General features: G+C 36.8%; 1 protein-coding gene across 1 annotated transcript; it reads right to left on the bottom strand.

Moving 5' to 3' along the window:
* Nucleotides 1–1,578: 1,578 nt before the first annotated feature.
* Nucleotides 1,579–17,676, bottom strand: PTPN7 (protein tyrosine phosphatase non-receptor type 7). The gene is made up of 10 exons (XM_026712929.2): nt 17,581–17,676; nt 16,899–17,123; nt 11,418–11,601; nt 10,452–10,536; nt 8,772–8,848; nt 8,542–8,679; nt 7,232–7,342; nt 6,529–6,686; nt 6,092–6,205; nt 1,579–3,772 (listed from the first exon to the last, which is right to left on the bottom strand). Exons 2-10 carry the CDS (start codon nt 16,955–16,957, stop codon nt 3,679–3,681), a joined length of 1,020 nt encoding a protein of 339 aa, XP_026568714.1. The 5' UTR covers nt 16,958–17,123; nt 17,581–17,676; the 3' UTR covers nt 1,579–3,678.
* Nucleotides 17,677–19,055: the final 1,379 nt, after the last annotated feature.

The raw sequence follows: 19,055 nt of genomic DNA, 5'->3' as shown, positions 1-19,055 counted from the left end.
GAAAGTTAACCTTTTTTTAAAGTAAATTTTATTAATTATGACTTTTATTTTTATTTTTAACTTGTGTCCTGGATCAATAGGAGATTACATAGAATCAAAATGGTTGGGATTTATCATGTCCTTTGATACTGTAATTCAGTTTAAAGTGATCCCGAGTAAGAAACCATAAAATAAAAAGGAATGTAGATCAGGACTGATGACAAGATCAAAGTGCCAGCTAAAGGCTGAAGCTGATTGACTGCTTATTGCTGATACAGACTTGGAGGCTTTTCTTGTCTATGTAATATAATTAATTATTCATGGCTGTTGATGCACCTTTTTAACTATTATACTACTACTATATAATCTATTGTTGGGGCTCTTGGTCCATTTGGCCAGAAGCTCAATGATTACTATAACGGAGTATTTTAATAAAGAAAATTGGTTTCAGTTCTCCATTGCTTTGGTTCACTTTTCAGTAAACTTCTTTTTTCCACAACAATGTGGACTATTCATAGATAGTAAACAGCCTGCAACAGGAACAAAGGCAGGGCAAACATAGTTTGCATTCACAGTTCAGGTTCACAGTTTGCATGTGAAAAGGTCACAATGTATCTGTTCACACACTTAATGTGTATAAGCTATGACTATATTCATATCATGCTAAAATCAAGCAATATTCATTAAGCCTAGGGATATATATTTCAGAGAAACCTGTGAATGTTTACCCACTTATTTTTTCATCATTCTTTTCACTTGTTACTTCCCCTCAATCCATTTTTAAATGGAAGACTCTTGGGAACTATCTCCTTCTCATTTTTAATAAACTAGATGGATTATATATATGACAAATCACGTTAGAAAATATGATGCACCTTCTAGTCCTCAGAATGATGGCTTTGAGATTGCTAATGTAATTTTTCCACTCTACACAGGAGAAACGTGTTCTAAATGTGTACATGTTCACACCAAAACAATGAATTTATTGCTGTGCCAGAATTTATTACATTTTGGCTTTTTCTGAAATGCTTGTTCCAGTCTCTTCCTCCTGCTCTTCCACGTCCTTCCTCTTTCTCTCCACTGAATACTTTAACAAAGCATTTAGGTATAAATCTTAGCAACTTTATGATATATATAAATATCATCTTCTCCAAGCAGTAGGGTATATATATCCTGCTTTTATGCACAATTAGCATGAGATAACCACTGTTTGGGGTAACTGGTCATAAATTCAAAAATTAGATTAAAAATACATTTTCAAAGGCATATGAATTCTTAGTGTCAAAAATACACAGCTTCGTTTTAGGGTAAGCATCAGGAAAACCCATGCAAATGTGGTAAGAAATAATTTGTATCACAATTAACTAAGATTTCTTTTTTGATTACTCTCCAGTTCAATGAGGTTAGAGGATAATTTCCTTTTCTCGGTATTTTCTTCGTATAAAAATCATAATAAAAATAAAGAAAAGTCAGTGACTACATTTTTATGTTTTAAACTGGAATGTTAAAGATTCATGCATGCAAATTATTTATTATGTTAAGGTCACTAGCCTTGGTGGGAAAAGATTAGAAAGAATACAGCACAACTTTTTTTTTTTTAATAAACATGCTTTACTTTTTTCTACAGTAAGAGAAAACATTAAAAAAAACACAATTCAGAGGTAGAAGATTTATTCTGTATGCATAAGCACTCCAGATATGACTAGGCTTGACAATGAGTGCAAGTGGCATTATTCCCACATGATATTGCTGTGCAAATGACACAAAGTACATACAGTGCTATAATATGCGACATCTGCATAACAATATGACCTGTAATATGTTATTGTAGATTTTACCAGATACCTGAAAATATCATGGCTGGGAAAGTTGATATCCTCATTTCAGTTAATATCACCAATGATGAGCAAAGTGAATTAGCACTTTTGCTTATTTTAAGGCAACTTCCTATGCATTTTAGCCCTAACTGATTAGTTGCAGAGCATCTAACTCATACCAAACTGGGGGTGGAAAGAAATATATTACAATATGTTTTCCAATTTTATTTAAGCATATAAAATATGCTTATTTAAATATTCATCCATTTGAACATAACACTAGCAAGCCAATAAATACATTCAGATAACCTATTGTGTGTTAATGCTTACAGACTGATTGAATATTTCGCAAGTTAACTATATAGTTAAATGTGGTCACCACTGCATGGAAGACTTGCTTTCTCATTTAAAGTACCTTGTTTAAATCAGGCTGTATTTCGTGACTGAATACAAACCAATGAATTCAATTTATAGGGCTTCTTAATTCCATAGTAACTCTGGACATCATGTATTAATGAAATAATTATGAAAAATAAAATCACAAGCATCTGTGATTGACTCATTCCGAAATGGGTAAAATAAGGGCCCAGATTGTTGGGGGCAATATACTGACTTTGTAAACCGCTTAGAGAGGGCTGTAAAAGCACTATAAAGCAGTATATAAGTCTAAGTGTTGTTACTATCTGAAGAAAGGAAAACTCTTCATTTTAAATCAATAAAACCCACAGGTCCTGCAACCTAGTCTAACCCAACTGGGGAAACAGTCCGATTTTTAGGGTTTCTTTCAACTCAGGTGGGTTAAGAGCAGAGGTAGTATTCAGCAGGTTCTGACCAGTTCTGGAGAACCGGTAGTGGAAATTTTGAGTAGTTCGGAGAACCGGTAAATAATCTCTGACTGGAGATTATTTACAGTAGCCTTCCCCTGCCACATCCACCAAGCCACGCCCACAGGTAGTAAAAAAATTTGAATCCCACCACTGGGTAAGAGCCAAACAAGTCTCAGAGAAATCTTCTTCCAGAGAGCAGGTGCTGTGACCAAGAAACCATATTTCTTAATTTCATTACATGACACTTCTTAACTGACCTGGAAAATACAAGGATAACCAACAAACTGAATTGTGATCATGTGACACATCCATAATTGCCCATAATGGTGCATTTTGTACCAGTTGCAACTTCTGAGTGTTTTTCAAGGGCAGCCATATGTAGACTGCATTACTAGAGTCATATGTGAGATGATAGAGTAACTATCTGAACAACTATTTGGTTCAGGTAGGATTATAATTAGTACTCAAGATGGATTTGTGCATAGGCCTTCTTAGCCATAGCTGCTACCTGTTCCTTAAGTAGGAGATGTGAGTTTAAGAATATCTCCATATAGTTATCAGTTCTGAAGGGAAAAGTGCAAGCTTATTCATGACTCAAGATGGATCCACTGGTCTCAAGTGATCCAAAACCATAACCACTCATGATTGTCAGGATCAAGCTTGAGTCTTTTGCTACCCATCCGGAATATCCATAGCCTTCAGACACTGGGAAAAGACCTTAACAACATGACCTGGTTAGTCCAGGATTGAGATGTACAGCTGTTTGTGTGTGTGTGTGTATGTAAAACACAACAGTATTTTTAATGAACTTGAAATGAATATTATGTTTACAAAACTTACACAGGAAGTTCAAAATATAAAAAAAATGAAATTAAAACTCTACATCCAGCTAAATTCCTTTTACATAAAACAAACAACCTAACAGTTCTTGTTTGAGCTGTGTATTTCAAGTGGCTGAAATATAAATACTTTACTATCTTGCTATCAGAAAAAAGGCTTTCCAAAGCAAAGAGTCCAGATATAAACAGTTCCTCTTGCTACCACAGCATGATGGATTAGTTGTCTGTGAATTCAGAAAGCTGTGAGGCATACATAGCAAGTATATGATGGACAAACTGGTATTGTTCACTGGTTTGTATCATTCCACCTCTGCAATGCAAAGAAAATCTGTTTAAATATACAGGCACTGGGAAGAACAATACATTTGTTTTGCAATCTTATATCATTTACAATCTTTGCAGACCATAGCAGAACAGCTTACAAAGCAGGTTGAGAATTACATATACTTTGCAAAACAATTCAATTGCAAATGCCTGTTCAAGAAATTGCAAAAAATCTTGTAAAATAAAACATCTACAGATTAAATAATGAGGACTGAAACTATGACCTTTAAAACTTCTTAAATCTAGTAAAGACTTGAAATATCTGATTGTAAATGTATTAACAGCGGCTAAGATTGTATTTGCCAAAAACTGGAAAAATGAGAAAACACCATCACAGGAGGAAATCATTAAGAAAATATTGGAATGTGCTGAAATGAGTAGATTGACATTTGAAATTAGAGAACAAGAGGATAAAACAATTTTATAAAATTTGGGATCTATTCTATCAATGGTTAGACAATAAAATACAGTAATGAAATATGTAGACTTTTAGAAAATAATAAATATATAAAGATGTACTTCTTTCTTATTATATCTACAAAATGATTTTAGGATAGATTTGGGATGATAATATGAACTGTTATAAAACAAACTAAGTAAATCATGATTATCTTGTAAAACATGAATGAATAAAAGTATAGTCAAATGATTAATAATGATACTAAGGTATTTAATTTTTGATTGAAAATACGAGATTATATGCAATGTAATTGTAATTGAAGACTATGAAATGGAAGCACAAAACAATTTGTAAACCAACTGGCACACTGTATGTACATATATGGAAGATGGTTTGATGTTTTTATGTTTTGTTTGTTTATGTTTGTTTTTAAAAACCAATAAAAACTTTAAAAAAAACTTCTTAAATCAAACTAAAATAGCATTATTAAACACTGGGAAGAATCATTCAATTAATTACTGAGAATTTTTATCAGGTCAAAAACATCTTTCACTCGAAGCGTATTAATATGACTATGAGTGGCACTTAAATATAAAGGTAGCTTTTAATAATCCCTGGAAGAGCAAACTGAAGAGTTGACACGATCCATTTATATTATATATAAGGCATCAGGAACTATCTTAAAAAATCTTACCTGATAGACAATATTCTCTGTATTGCTTGTAAAGTAATATTGTTCCAGGCTATTTGTAATGCTGTTTATAGAGGTTACAGTTTTTCTGTTGCTTTTTTGCATGTACTTTATTCATATCATAGACAACATTTACTTAGATACTGAAGTCGATAAAATAACACAAACCCTTGGATGTCTGGCTGTGCTCTTAACTTATAGACATGTCCCAGTGTAGAACTAAAGAGTGCACTGCAGGATCCAATCTGGGCCAGTCACCAGAACCAGAGGTTTTGTCTTCCGAGCTTTCTAACTTGTGCTAGAGCCCATCTTCAAGGAATCTTTCTTCCTTAAAGATGAGCTCTAACACGAGTCCGAAAGCTTGGAAGACAAAACCTCTGGTCCTGGTGACCGGCCCAGATTGGATCCTGCAACATAATCCTGAGACATGTATATTCACCTTCATTCATAAAGAGTGCATTTTTTAATATATTTGATATATAAAGATTTGCATACATTTCTTGGCACTGTATTTTGCTCCATGATGTCCTGGAGCACCGTACAAATAGCACTAATAATGTATGTCACAGTGTCATACATGCTTGTGTTGCATTCAGAGGTATAACATTTTACCATAAGTTTACATTGAAATAATTTTAATGGGGCTTGGTAGTTAAAAGTGGAGACTAAATCTAATGTAACAATACAGAAATAAGTTTATTACTGGGTATAGTTAGTTTGGCACCTTTGTGTATGCGGTGAGAATACAGAATGAGACAAATACAGATCTTAAAATGAGGTATGCAAAGTGGGTCTGATTTGTTTAGGGATCAAACTTACTTATTTCTATGTATCTACTGAAAAGATGCCATTGGCTGTACCAAATCATGAACCCTATTATGTCTCCTACAAACATGCCTGGGATACAGTACATCCCTCACCATCAACTGCCTTGTTACCAAAGCATTAATGACTACTGTGATTTTCCTTGAATACTGAATGAGCTAATTTAATTACTTTCATATCAAATTATCAGCATTTAGGAAACTACGTTTATCAAGATGCTTCCGGACACCTTCAAAGTATGTACTATAGCATGAAGTAGAAGTTTCAGTACATTTAACTTGACGTACAAAGCAAAAAGGTAAGCTAACTAGAGACCACTTCAGTTTTTCATGAATTGAAATGAAATGAAAAACTCAGAACTTGACCTCTATACCGGTCTTCATCCATACCTGTCTATGCGTAGCTGGCAGACAATTCCCAAAATATCTACTTCTCCTTTGTCCTTTAGTTGCTGGCATCCAATCTGAGTAGCAATGAAGCAGCCTGTCCGTCCAATGCCCGCACTAAATAGAACAACAACTTCATGTCAGATTGCATCTTTGGGGATATGAAGGACAAAGGTGTAGAAATATATCTGCCCATCCCCTTCTAATCAAGTAGGTTTGCTAAATTCCATCTCACTGAAACCAAGACGCTTCTGGGAAAAACAGTTTGCCAGTTTCACCACTGCCTATAATATAGAGACTATATGTACAGAATTTTACAGAGGGAAGTATTTGCTAGATCTGTAGTGCATCATTTTAGAATGGAGATTTCAAATATAAGTTCAAAACCAGCAGCTCTGAGCATCCTCCAACACTATGGAGCTACAAGAAGAATTTCTCACCTACAGTGCACAACAATTGGTCCCTTGTTTTGGGAAGCCTTTAGAATTTTCTCCACCTCAAGAATCAAATGCAAGAGCATCTTGGCTGATTCTGGTGTCCTCTGGTCTGGCCAGGATGAGAAGACAATGTGTTTCACAGTGCGACATTCATCTTTGAACTGAAAATCATAATGAAATACAAGATAGCATTACTTTTACTCTTTCAAGTATTCACATATATGTGACTGCATCTATCCAAGAGAGAAAGTATCCAGGTGTTTATTGGAATTCCAAAACTTACAGCTATACAGACATCTTTAAGGAGACAAAAGTCCTGAGCGAAAAACACCTCCCGTCCTCACAATAGCCTCATGACAACTAAGTGAGACAATGGAATTCTCAATGAAATGGTCATTGATAATTATAGATAGAAGGGAAATTAAATGGGAAATTAAATGAAAGGGAATACTCTGTCTACAAGTAGAAAATAAAACAGAAATAATCCAGATTGCAAACTTTTGTGCCAGGTCCACTCATATACACTAATAAGTATCAGAAAGGAATTTCTTATACAGCCAAAATGGTATATATGGTGTGTGTGTGTGTTCACTTATACATGTACACATTTTGACAATACTTGCATAGAGATTTGGAGGGAAGGGTGAACTGTGAAGAAAAATCATCTTGCCAGAGCACTTGTCTTCATCAATAAAAAAGTGTATACCTGCAGGGAAAGGCTACGAATGGTGTAGTCATCACATTCCCAAATGTCTTGGACTTGAATTCTAAATGGTCCATAGGATGCTTCTCTTTCAGGCCAGTAACAGATACATTTCTGAAATTATAAAGGTAGGGATCCTCATCCATAAAGATGTCAACCAAGCGGCTGACTCTAAATCCCCAAAGAAAAGAGGAAATCAGAACTAACATTCACAGACCTATTCCCCCATAGCAAATGGGCTGCAGGAGTTCTACAAAGCAAACAATAGCAAGCTCGCTGAGGCTCAGAACCCCCACGTGTGAGTTTTTAATGTATTTTCTAAAGCTTCCTTATAGAAAGAAAAGGCTTAGGAAAATCTTAAAGAGTTAAAAAAAATACACTTGAGATGTAGCTATTAATATTCCCTTGCCACACATTTGTATTTATTAGGTCTGCAGAGATTTGTGCTGGCTAACAAAGCTTCCAGAAATAATAAGTCCACACTCTCTGCACATTTGCCAGATGATAAACTCCTTTCTTGCTTTTTTTATTTCTAAACAGGGCCCTTGTTTAGCAATAAGTTAAGCAATAAGCAATAGGTTTAACAATAAGCAACCTTCCTGCACATCAGTAGGTGATACCAAAACTTCCCAAAGTCTCACCCAACACCTTTCAAAACTTCATGCAGAGGTACCAGTATCATCCATCTGCCAAGGAGAAACCACCATAAAATGCCCAGAGTGCTTTGTAGCAGTTCTATCTAGAAGTCATTAATTGAAAACTAAGAAAAAGCAAAGCACCAGCAACTGGTAAATAAATAATAAAAGCAGCTTCAAAATATGACCAAAAATATGACCTTGAAATGGCAGCTTATCTGTGAGGGTTTGAAAAGAGTGGAGCTTTAGAGCGGCAGAAGGACTGCTTTATAAATTCATAGACCAGGAGACATTTAGTGCAGCAAATTTCAGGATCTCTGAGTTAAAAGACAGTGCATAAGCATTTCATCCAATGCTTTTAAATCCGTAAAGATAGCCTCATTACTCCATAATCCAGAATGTCACAAATCTTGAAACTGAAAACTTGCAGAAAATATAATAGCATGATGTGTTCCTCTAGAAGAGCCATAGTATGTCACAATACTACTATGGCTATAAGTGGCTATCCTTTATTAGGTTTCTGAATATTTTGCCAACTTACATATGACTATGTACAGATGTTATACTATAGCAATGGCACTGATCTCCTCTGCCAAAGGACACAGAACCCAGGATAAACACAGGGAACTTTGACACTTCTCATTAATCAAAATTTATATACATCTCTAACCATAATACCTCTTTCCTTTCTTTGAGTTTGGTGAGCATAACTATGAGTGGAGTTTCTTCTTGCCACACCATTGTCCAGAAGTCATTGACTGTATTTAGCATGGGTCCCTGTGTGGCAATATAGGTCTTCTTCTGGCTAGCATAACCCTAGACAATGGGAGAGAAATAACAACTATGAACAAGAGACACTGGAGCTAGTATCTTTGTTATTCTCACCTCTAGATAATTCTCTGGCTCACCCGGATGTAATTTGCATTTATGTAAGACTCCTCTTCTTGGCTGTTGACTCTCTTGAGACAGACACGGCTCTGGGGATCTAGAGGAATATTTTAGTTAGGTGAGATAGCTAAGGGCTTAATATAGCATTTACTGTCAGTTGGGCCAAACCATTCCACAGAAAAGTGGTTTTGAAATCTTTCTGGTTTCCTGTCAGTTTGGTTTGGGGCCGTTATTTCACCCACTTTTCATTATAAATATAGATTAATATAAATATAATATCAAAATGGGAGTATAAAAGGGATTTCAAAACCCTATATTTTAAAACAAGGATGACAAAAATAAAAAGTCCAGTAGTTAAATGCCTGGCTGAACCAATAGTTTTTTTCCCTGATGCCTTGAGTTTCTATAGTTCTCCTCAGAAGTAAAAAAAAAAAATTATTTTATTTCTCCTAAACCTGGAGGAATATGCATCCCCCAACAAAGTGGCCCAACTGGAAATTTTATTTGTCTTCTTTCACTTTAAATTATATTATCCTTTACAGTCTTGGGCAAGAATGTTAGCATCAGCAAGAAATTATGTGTAGGAATGTTTGCATTTTATCACATCACAGCTTTAAAAGCAGCCTTCCCCAACCATCCAGATAACTTGGACTTTTCTTCACATAATTTCCACCCAGCCAAGCCTGGAGATAATGGGAACAGAAGTTAAAAATGTCTGGAGTGGATTGGCTTTTCTACAACTTACAATAGTTTCAGCATTCAGTGTTTCTCAGGGCAGTAAATATTTTTTTATTCCCTGTAACTGAAAGGAAAGAAGCTATACCATGGTCAAAAATAGCACACAAGCCTCAAAAATATTCAAATATGAAAGATATTGCTTTATTACCTATGTTTGAATTTTTACCATTCTACTGAAGAATTCAAGGCATTCTTTTCTTTCCTTTATTTTCATTAAGATATCCCACTAAAGAGAAATTGTGCTTCCAATTTCCACTGAAATGTTTATTGCACAATCATTCTGTCTTATTCATGGAATTCTATTGGACTCCTTCAATATATTGTCTTCTGTTACTTAGAACCTTTCCATATTTCCCCATCATTTCTTGATATTTCATACCCAAGGAATGGATGATTCATTTAACTGGTAGCCCTAGGAGTCCTCCATCCAGAAGTAACCTTTGTAACTATTTCATTTTCTACAGTGATGTTCCATGTGTGGCAAGTTTCTCCAGTTCAGTACTCTACATTCAATTTATCCAACTGAGCATTCTCCAGAACTGTTTGGACTAACATTCCAGACTTCCTATCCAGTATGATATATTGACCTCCTCAGAGAGCCCCTCAAACGCCTATCCAGCTGAAGATATGCTTTTTGTCGTTTTATTCAGTGGACTGAAAACTATTTCTGAAATCTAAAATAGGAATTTTATCACCAGGTATAGAAACACTGGCTGACAGCTATGTTCCCTGCTGATATTAATGACAGCTTCAGACTCTGAGCCATGTATCCTCAAGAGACTTGACAGGAGATCCTATTGAAAACAGGGATCTGCCAGTGTTGCAGAAATGCTCTGCAGTACGCTACATGCTTTGCAGTATGTTACGCAATATAAAATCTGGAGCCAAAACTCAACAGATTTTGTTTTCCTTTCCCAATCCCAGTTTCTTCCTGTTCAAATATGATTGCAAAGTAAACATACTTGGTAGGATGGATTTGTATCTATCCTTTGCTGCCCGACCAGGAATGTTGAGTTCTTCTGGAGTGATGAAGTTTGAGGGAATTTTCTGTTAAGGAGCAATTGCTGAATTAATTTCCTTTTTGAATGGTAACCAGAGAGTTGGAAACAATATTATTGGTGCCTTTGATCTTCTCAAGTAGGCAATTTCCCACACCCACCTTCCCACAAGGAGAACTCAGCAGAAAGGAGGTGGGGAAAAATGTATAACTCAGAATTACTGCTCTGCTCAGATGCTGCTATCTAAGACCCATGACCAACTGGATCCTATACTAATTCAGCCTCAGTCTAAATCAAGACAGTGATATTCAAAGTCAAACTTGGCATCTGAATGGCATGCCAGAGTTCCACTGGAAAAAAATAGGCAGGCACCAAGACATCTGCTCAGATTCTCAGCCCAGATAGCAATTTGTACTGTGTACTTTAAGCAGCTGATTCTCCTCTGTGATTTTTATATTCTCCTTTTTATATCCACTGCAGTTCAATCCAGTATTTCCTTTTCCTAAGTGGTAATTGCTTTTTTAATAGAATCAACATTCCTGCCCTGGGAAACTATCTGTCCTACATGCATTACTTGATGTACAAACCACATTTGGAGAGCCCAGCAGAGCATAACTGCTTAGTGTGTGAGAGAGAATGACAAAAGCAGATTGCACCATTATGCTGTAAGTCCTGCCCCTTTTGCATGCGCATCAGGACTGCACACATACTCTAAAGGTGCTTTATTTTGACAAAAACAGGACACTTCTGAAGGTGCCTAAGAGAGATCTCATACCTCTCTAGCAGCTCTCTCTAGCCTAGGAAAAAGGCTATTTGCTCCTGCCACTCATACTGAAAATGGCATAGGGCGAGCAGGAAGGAATTGAGGTACTAGAGGAGCTTAAACTGGAATCAAATCAGGAAGTTGGTAGGCAGTTTTGAGAATCTTACCGCAAACTCCTTTTGAAGCTCTTCCAGATTGCAGCTCCATTCCTGGAGCATCTTCTGTGTTAGGACATGACTGGCAGTGTTCAAAAATTGCACTGTGACATCTCTTGGAGTGGAGATTTGCACAATGGGTTCAGTGTTGCTCAGAGAACTCATGTCCAATACCAATGACACATTGGAGCCCCTTCTGCAAGACAAAGAAGCCTGAAGTTACAAACCATCAAACTAGAGAAAGCAGCCTATGCTATAGCAGCAGAGTTCCTTTGCTGACAAAATGAGGTTGCTGTGTTAATTTGGCCTGAATTAATAATCAGCCCTATACTTTCCTCCTAAGCCAGGAAGTATGAGAAACACTGCCCTTACCATGACTCAGCAATGGGGCAGGTTAGAGTTACTGCCTGCATACACTGGAATGACGGGTAGTTTCAGAGCAACAGTTGGCAGAAACCCTGCCATCTTTTCCCTTCCCATCCTACATTACCTATCGTTTGGAAAACAAACTCCAGTTGCCACCACAGGACTTCTGGCTGGCCTCAGTGCTTTACCAGAAGAGCGACTACAAGCCTTTCTGCAGAAATATGTATGTATGTGTGTGTATGTGTATTTGCATCAAGCTTCTGATTTGCATGATGTGTGGTGCTCAACAATTCAAACTTCAATGGCTTCATCCTGGCCTGATTATTGAAAATTATGCAATGGCTTCACTATTGCCCACTTTATGTTTGTGCAGTAACTAAATGAATTGTCTGACTTTCAGATGAATTATTTGCAGAAAGTGTGTGTTGGAACACATCTTCTGGTCTTTCTGTTCCAATTCTGGGAGATGCAACTGACTTAAGGCATCTTAAGATGTCTTTGATTCCTTTGATTTCTCTTATCTTGTTGAATCTCCACTACATAAGACTCTCTCTTCTGAACAACAAAACTTGGAACCTAACTCATTCATCTACCCTCAGAGATGAGAGAGAAATTCTACCTTTGTCATACTGCTGTGTTAGTAATGTTGCAATGACCCTAAGCAAGAATACCGTTCCTTTGGAATCTCAGGAGGGGGGACAGAGATTCTCGGCAACCTTGGAGAAGCAAAAGCAATCCCCATCATTTCCCCAAGTGAAATAATGCAATGTGTGTATCAGTACCATTTAGGAGAGCTTTTAGGTGGGGGGATATTATTTTTACTGTCTAAATTATTTTTAATTCTGGCCCATTGGACTGGAATAAGTAGGACTAGAATGATGTCCTCAATGCCCCATTTGTGTGTAAATTCCTTGCTTGATTTGCAAAAGAGGCATGGTCACAAGCAAAGTCAATTCCATGTCATGCAAATGAAGAGTTTACCTTGGCAATAATTCTAGCAGAGAATGAATCCTCCCAGTCTAATATTTCTGGGTCCTGGTTATTTTTTGTGGTTTTTAAATAATAATAATAATCCACTATAAATGAATCTTATCTCAAAGATCTCTAGCAACTTCAAGGTAATTCAGAATTTCAAGCAAAAGCGTAGATTCTGTTGCAATGTTAGGCTGGAGGAGCTGATATTGTGGAATCTTATTAACGGCTCAATCCACTTCTTCAAGCCTGGACAATAGGTAACAGATTAAACATCTGCTTTTGATGTGCCAGATGATGACATGGTATGTAGTTCTGATTTAATATATGCTCCATCACCCACTACATGGTCACCAAAAGTTGTTTCCTTGATATCAGCCTTGGCACTGATTTTGCTATTTGTTGATGAATATCTATATACTACTAACTCTCTCGTGTCTGTTTGATTGTTTGTAATCTTTAGTTGGGCAAACAGTGCATCATAAAATAACAATTTTTGAATCAATGTAGCTCGAATGAGTTAATTTAAGAATGCATCCCAAAACTATGACTGCCATGGGATTGAAATTTGGCAGTGTTTTGACCATTTTAGTGCTGCTGCACTGTTACTTTGCCATACTCAGCCACAATCATACGATTGCCATTTTCAGTGCTCCCTGGCAGCTTGTAACAAGGAAAGTCAGAAGTAAGCTGCTTTTTTGCTCCCCTTTCTCTGTTTTTGGTAGGCAATTATCTCTGAAATGATGATCCAACAGGTCATAGGTTTTCTAACTACAATTACCCTGCAATTACCCTAACCTGCAGCATTATACTAACATGCAATGGTTCGATTTATTTAGCACATCTGATATTCTGAATATAATGACTCCATAAACAATATGTGTATATATTTTTTTCTGCTGACTGGGTCTTGCTTTACTGCTCACACTTTTGCAAAATGATTTTTGCCAGAATATCTCTAACGTACTTTGCTAAGAATTTCTTGGGGCACAAACTGTTTCCCAATATTTGCATGTAAACTGTCACTTTTACTGGGTATCTATTGGCTGTTGAATTAGCTAGAACATCTGCAAATTTCTGCAGCCTAGAAACTCCCCTAAGGTGTCTGCTCCAAAGCTATGCTAACTTGCGAAATATGTCTCACGCTCCTGGAGGCCATCAATATTTCCAGGGTTATGTCATGTTCTCTCAACAATTTTTCTTCCAGGGTGATTGAATATATAAAGGACACTCAATCCTGTCCTTTGTAAGTGATTCAGAGAGTTCTACAAATCCACATGCTTAATCTTTTTAACTTCATAACGTTGTTTAATATGCAAACAAGATGACGTTCTCCTATATTCTTTGAGCTGTAGTTAAAAAGGGTGGTGGGGAGCATGTATTTCCAATTAATGTTCCTCATGGAAGCAAAATATGCAACAAACATTTCTATTTTGACTTGAAAGTTTATATATTTGCCTCCAGTGTGTAAATGGAAACACGTTTTAAAGCTTCTGTCCCTCTCTGCTGGCAAAACTGCAAGAACACAGAAGCTATTGCTCAGATCTGCTAGTAATTGGATGTATCTAAAGCCTAAATTGGATGTATCTAAAGCCTAAAGTCATTTGTGCAAATTCTCTGCAATAATTCCTGCTATTGGTAGAACAGTGGGGCTCAGAGATGAGGCCAGTGATAATTCTCTTGTTATGAGATGTATTAAACTGCTGGCTCACCTTAAAGGCAAAGTCATTTGGTCTTTGATTTGTATCTAAGTGGGAAGACCAACTTCTGGAAGACCTGAAATCAATCTTCCAGAAAGTCAGTATTCTACAATATGTCAGAACAACCTCGGTCAGTGACAGTCAAGTATCTGGTGCATGATACAAAAATGGCCAAAAAGACTCAGGAGTTCACTAACTGGACAGTAGCAGGGAGACTTGCAATAACCAAGTGTAGTCTAGTAAATCATTAACCTCCAAAGGTTTCTTCCTCATTTAAATCTAGAATGTCTGCACGGAAGGTCCTATATTAGCATATGATGGAAAAAATTAGTTTAAACAAAAACATTTTCTGAACACTGAAAGAGTGGAGGCTAAATGCACCACCATGAGGAGGGCAATGCACAGCTAGGAGCCATGAAAGAAAATGTCTTCTCCAATCTATCAGACAGACCTTGTGGCAGCAGAAGCAATTTGAAAAGAGCTCTGCTGCTGATTGAAAAACTAGCACTGTTCATCATGACAGATCCTAAGGTGATTAGTATTTTAATTGTCAACACCAACTTAAAATATATCCAGATTTTTCAGTATACAGGCATCATATAATTCCCATAGTCAAAAATACAATAGTACGTTTTGCACCAGCTGCAATTTCTGCACAATTTTCCAGGGAGCCATCTGTAGAAAGTGTTGATGTATTTAAGTAAGCAAGGCATAGATAACTGCTAACAGATCTGCTCAGGAATTTTATTTTATTTTGTATTTACCGGTATTTATTTATTTTTTTTTCCTATTTCCTTTATTATGTTTTATAAGAAACTCAAGGTGGTGAACATACATGATACATAATTCCTTCCTTCTTCTATTTTCCACATGCCAACAGGCCTGTGAAATGAATTGGGCTAAGAAAGAGTGAACTCAACTGGCTTTCCTAAGGTGGGGCTAGAACTCACAGTCTCCTGGTTTTTACTCCAGCACCTTAATCACTACATGAAACTGGCTTAGTACCACATCAGTCACAGTTGTGCTAATGCGCTCTGAACCACAAATACGGTAATAGTAGGGCAGTCAAAGAAAACTCTTATACCCTGAATCTGCTGTGTCTGAAGAGTACAATCTTACCCAGAATAGGCTTCACTTCAGTTCACCAAACAATGTTCTTTTTACCAATAGCTTCTCACTTCTAGCATATCTGGATGTAATTTTAGCTTCTACTCACTCATTCAACCTAATAATAATATTAGTTAGCCTTTAAAGATTATAGTTGCTTCCTTGCAATTGGTGGGGGAAGTAGGCCTGGGTGTTATCAGCACCTAGATATTCATGCTTTCGTTTAATTATCTCCTTCAGAATGATTAGCTACCCTACCTAATCAGATGGGTTGCCAGAAATGAAGTTTTAACCACTGCCTTTATGAATGATCAACAATATTTCATCTAATATTTAATGGAAGATTGACATTGACTTCTCTGGGAAGAAGAGAAGCTAAATCGCTCATAGTATTGAAGCAATACGTAAATATGCAGTAGTATGTAGTCAAAGTCCTGGTCCTCAGGACTTTGACTACAGAAGTATTAGGACTTTAGACCTGAAGAACCCATGTTAAGCCATTTTATGCCAATACAGTGATAGATTAAAATAAAGCAAAACAAAAACCTCTTCCTCACCACAAACAGAAGTACATACTGTTGGATGCCATTTGGTCTTGATTAAACTGCTCATGGAAACCATGGTTTTAATACACTAATTTACATTCATGTGTATGTAGCCACTCCAGTTTTAAGGCTTAGTAGCGTGTATGAAACTAGCTAATGGAGATCTATTCAATGAACCATAGTGAAGCATATGGTTTGTAGCATAACTTTGTGCATTGTGAATGAACTCTTTAACAGCCTTCTTCCCTAAAGGTTCAGATAGTTCTTGACTTTATAAGTATAATTGAGCCCACAATTTTGGTCGTAGGTCGTGGCAATTGTCACCATTTGACTAGATTGAATACATGACCTTTTTTGCTGCAGATATTATGTGAGCACTGTGGTTGTAAAGTGAACACTACAGTTGTTAAGCAAACCCGTTGTTACTATAGGGCCGGTTTTGATGGAAACTAAAAGTAAATGTCAGTTTCCCTCAAACATATCATAAATCAATGCAGGCTAGTTGCTAAGTGCCCAAAATATAATAATGGAACTATGATGGGGAAAATTGAAGTAAGTCCCATTTTCAGCATCCATTGTAACTGGTCATAAATTGAGGACTATCATTTTAATCTATTTAATCAGCATTCCCAGTTTTATGCTCTTTATTACAATTGCCATGATTCCCAGCTATTATATCCAGATTCAGCAAAACTATGAGTGTGTCAGAGAACATAATATTATCTAACAGAACCAGCTTAACACTTAACTAATATCTAGAATCTCAGAGTCTATGCATAGAAGTTGGAGTACTACTGACTCACCGATCTTGCAGGCGCACATGTTTCTTAACTTCCTGATTGCTGTGGGTAGCCTTATCCATTCTTAGCCTCGTTTGCTTCTGCAGAATGCAGAAACTATGATTTCTCAGACATGCTGAACAGGCCAGGCCTGGGCTCTGCTAGCAAGGATTTGTTGAACTTAGGTAAGAGAGGCCAGGAAGCACAGAAAGAATGCAGCTCAGTGAACCCATGTCCCCAGGAAAGCACCTAGAAAACATTCAAGCAAATTGATCATTACTAAGAACTTCACTGTCTTTCTATCATGCATAAACCCCAGGTACAGCAAGCCCCATTTAAATCAGACACATCATAGCCTTGTACAGAAGAAGCCACTTAGCTTGGTGTTCTTGAAAATGGTTGAAAAAGCCAAAGGAGAGAAAAATATGCAATTTGGTCCAACAAGTTTGTTTGGGAGAAACCAAAAGCTCACTGAATAAAATGGATACTCCTTGTTTGAGGCTATTGAGGCTATTGTTTGAAGCTAGTGAACAGAAGAGACTCTTCCCTTAATTCTTTACTCCAGATATATGAGGGCTGGGAGAATACTACGCATTGTTCTTTGTCCCATATTTTGCAGCTTTGTTCCCCATCTTCATATTCCCAAGAAATGGTTCCCTTAAACTGATATTTTCTGCCCTTTCCCATAAATTAATTCCTCTCTCACCTCATGCTGCCAGTAACTTCATCATCTCTAAGGTTTTAAACAGAGTCTGTGGCTCTAGGAGATGTACATGCAGAGTGAAAAGAAAGTGAATACAGGAAATTCCTTATCTCTGAGGCTGGTGGTTGCTCTTTGACACTTCCTCCTCTTGCTCCACCCTTACAGCCACCCACACACATTCTGGCCACAACTTCACAGTTCCTTCCACAGATACCTTCAGCTTCTTGATGAACTTTTGCAAGGCTGCCTGGACACTTAGATCCACCCCCCCACCTGTTCTTGCTTTAGGATTATCTGATATCTCTGTAATTTTTTACAACCAAAAATGTAGTAATTCACTTTGTATTCTTATTTCAGCCTAGAATGTAATGCCACTCTATTGACAAAAATACAAATCCCTGACTATAAGCTATTGAGCTTTATGATATAATAGGAAGCAGCATTTTTAGCGTGTGTGATTTCATAATCATACAATTCTTGTGAAGTCTGCAGTAATAGCTCCCCTCTGAAATCCTCCCCTTACCCTCCATGATAGGCTTAATTCCCTGGAGATTTATATTTGCTGGAGCAATTTTAAAATCATGGCATTTTTGAGTATAAAAATGTTCTGCGTGTATTTCAACTGGTTATTGAACAGATCTACAAAATGCCATATTGGAGAAGGTTGAGCTAGATAACCTAAAACGCAAAGGAAGTCCTTGTACAGTATTACGCAGTAATGCAATTGGGCAACAGCGTTTCAGTTGAAAAATACCACAATGCACATCTGTTGCAGATGATTATAAGGAAGCCTCTTTCTACTGTAAGCAATGAAGCATAGGCATTTCAACAAGCGATAGCTCTTTAAAAAGGACATTGGTAAAAAATACTCAGCTGACAAATGTGCTGGAAAATATATCAAACAATATGTTTTTTAAAAAGAGGATTGTATAACATTTTGGGGAATCTTTCCTGCCATTGCAACCCATTTTGAATATATAGTAAAAGTTAAAAAATCTTCAAATTAAGTTAACAAAAGATTCTGGGAAAATCTCCTACGTATATTTAAGTGGCTAGGAATAGAGTCTGAAAACAAAAACATCACAATAATTGAAAACAGTTTTATGCTGGATACCCATGAAGTTAATTGTGAACTACAGGCATTATAATTCTAGAATTCAAAGAGTGCCAAGTGACAGGTGAGGATTTGAAGGACTGGGCAATGGGCATCAAAAAGCAGCGGCTGGGGCAACAAAATAATCAATTCATACTATCCAAAGACTCTCTTAAAATATCAGGTCCTTTGCTTGTAAAGAAAAATATGGTGATCTTTTGCTCTTTAACCTTGATTACTGTATGCTGATCATCTGTGGCAATTTTGACAGAAAGAGTAATATTAGCTATGCCTGGTAAATTTTCTGTTGATGGACAATTTCAAGAGCTTCCATTGAGAATTGTTATCTTCACCCAGAAACTGACAGCCATTCAAAGAGACAATG

The sequence above is a fragment of the Pseudonaja textilis genome, chromosome 3 (genome assembly GCF_049901715.1).
Source record: "Pseudonaja textilis isolate UNSWEBS1 chromosome 3, rPseTex1.2, whole genome shotgun sequence".
Classification (NCBI taxonomy): Eukaryota; Metazoa; Chordata; class Lepidosauria; order Squamata; family Elapidae; genus Pseudonaja; species Pseudonaja textilis.
Note: the sequence above shows the minus strand (reverse complement) of the source record. Positions and strands in the feature narration are given on the sequence as shown.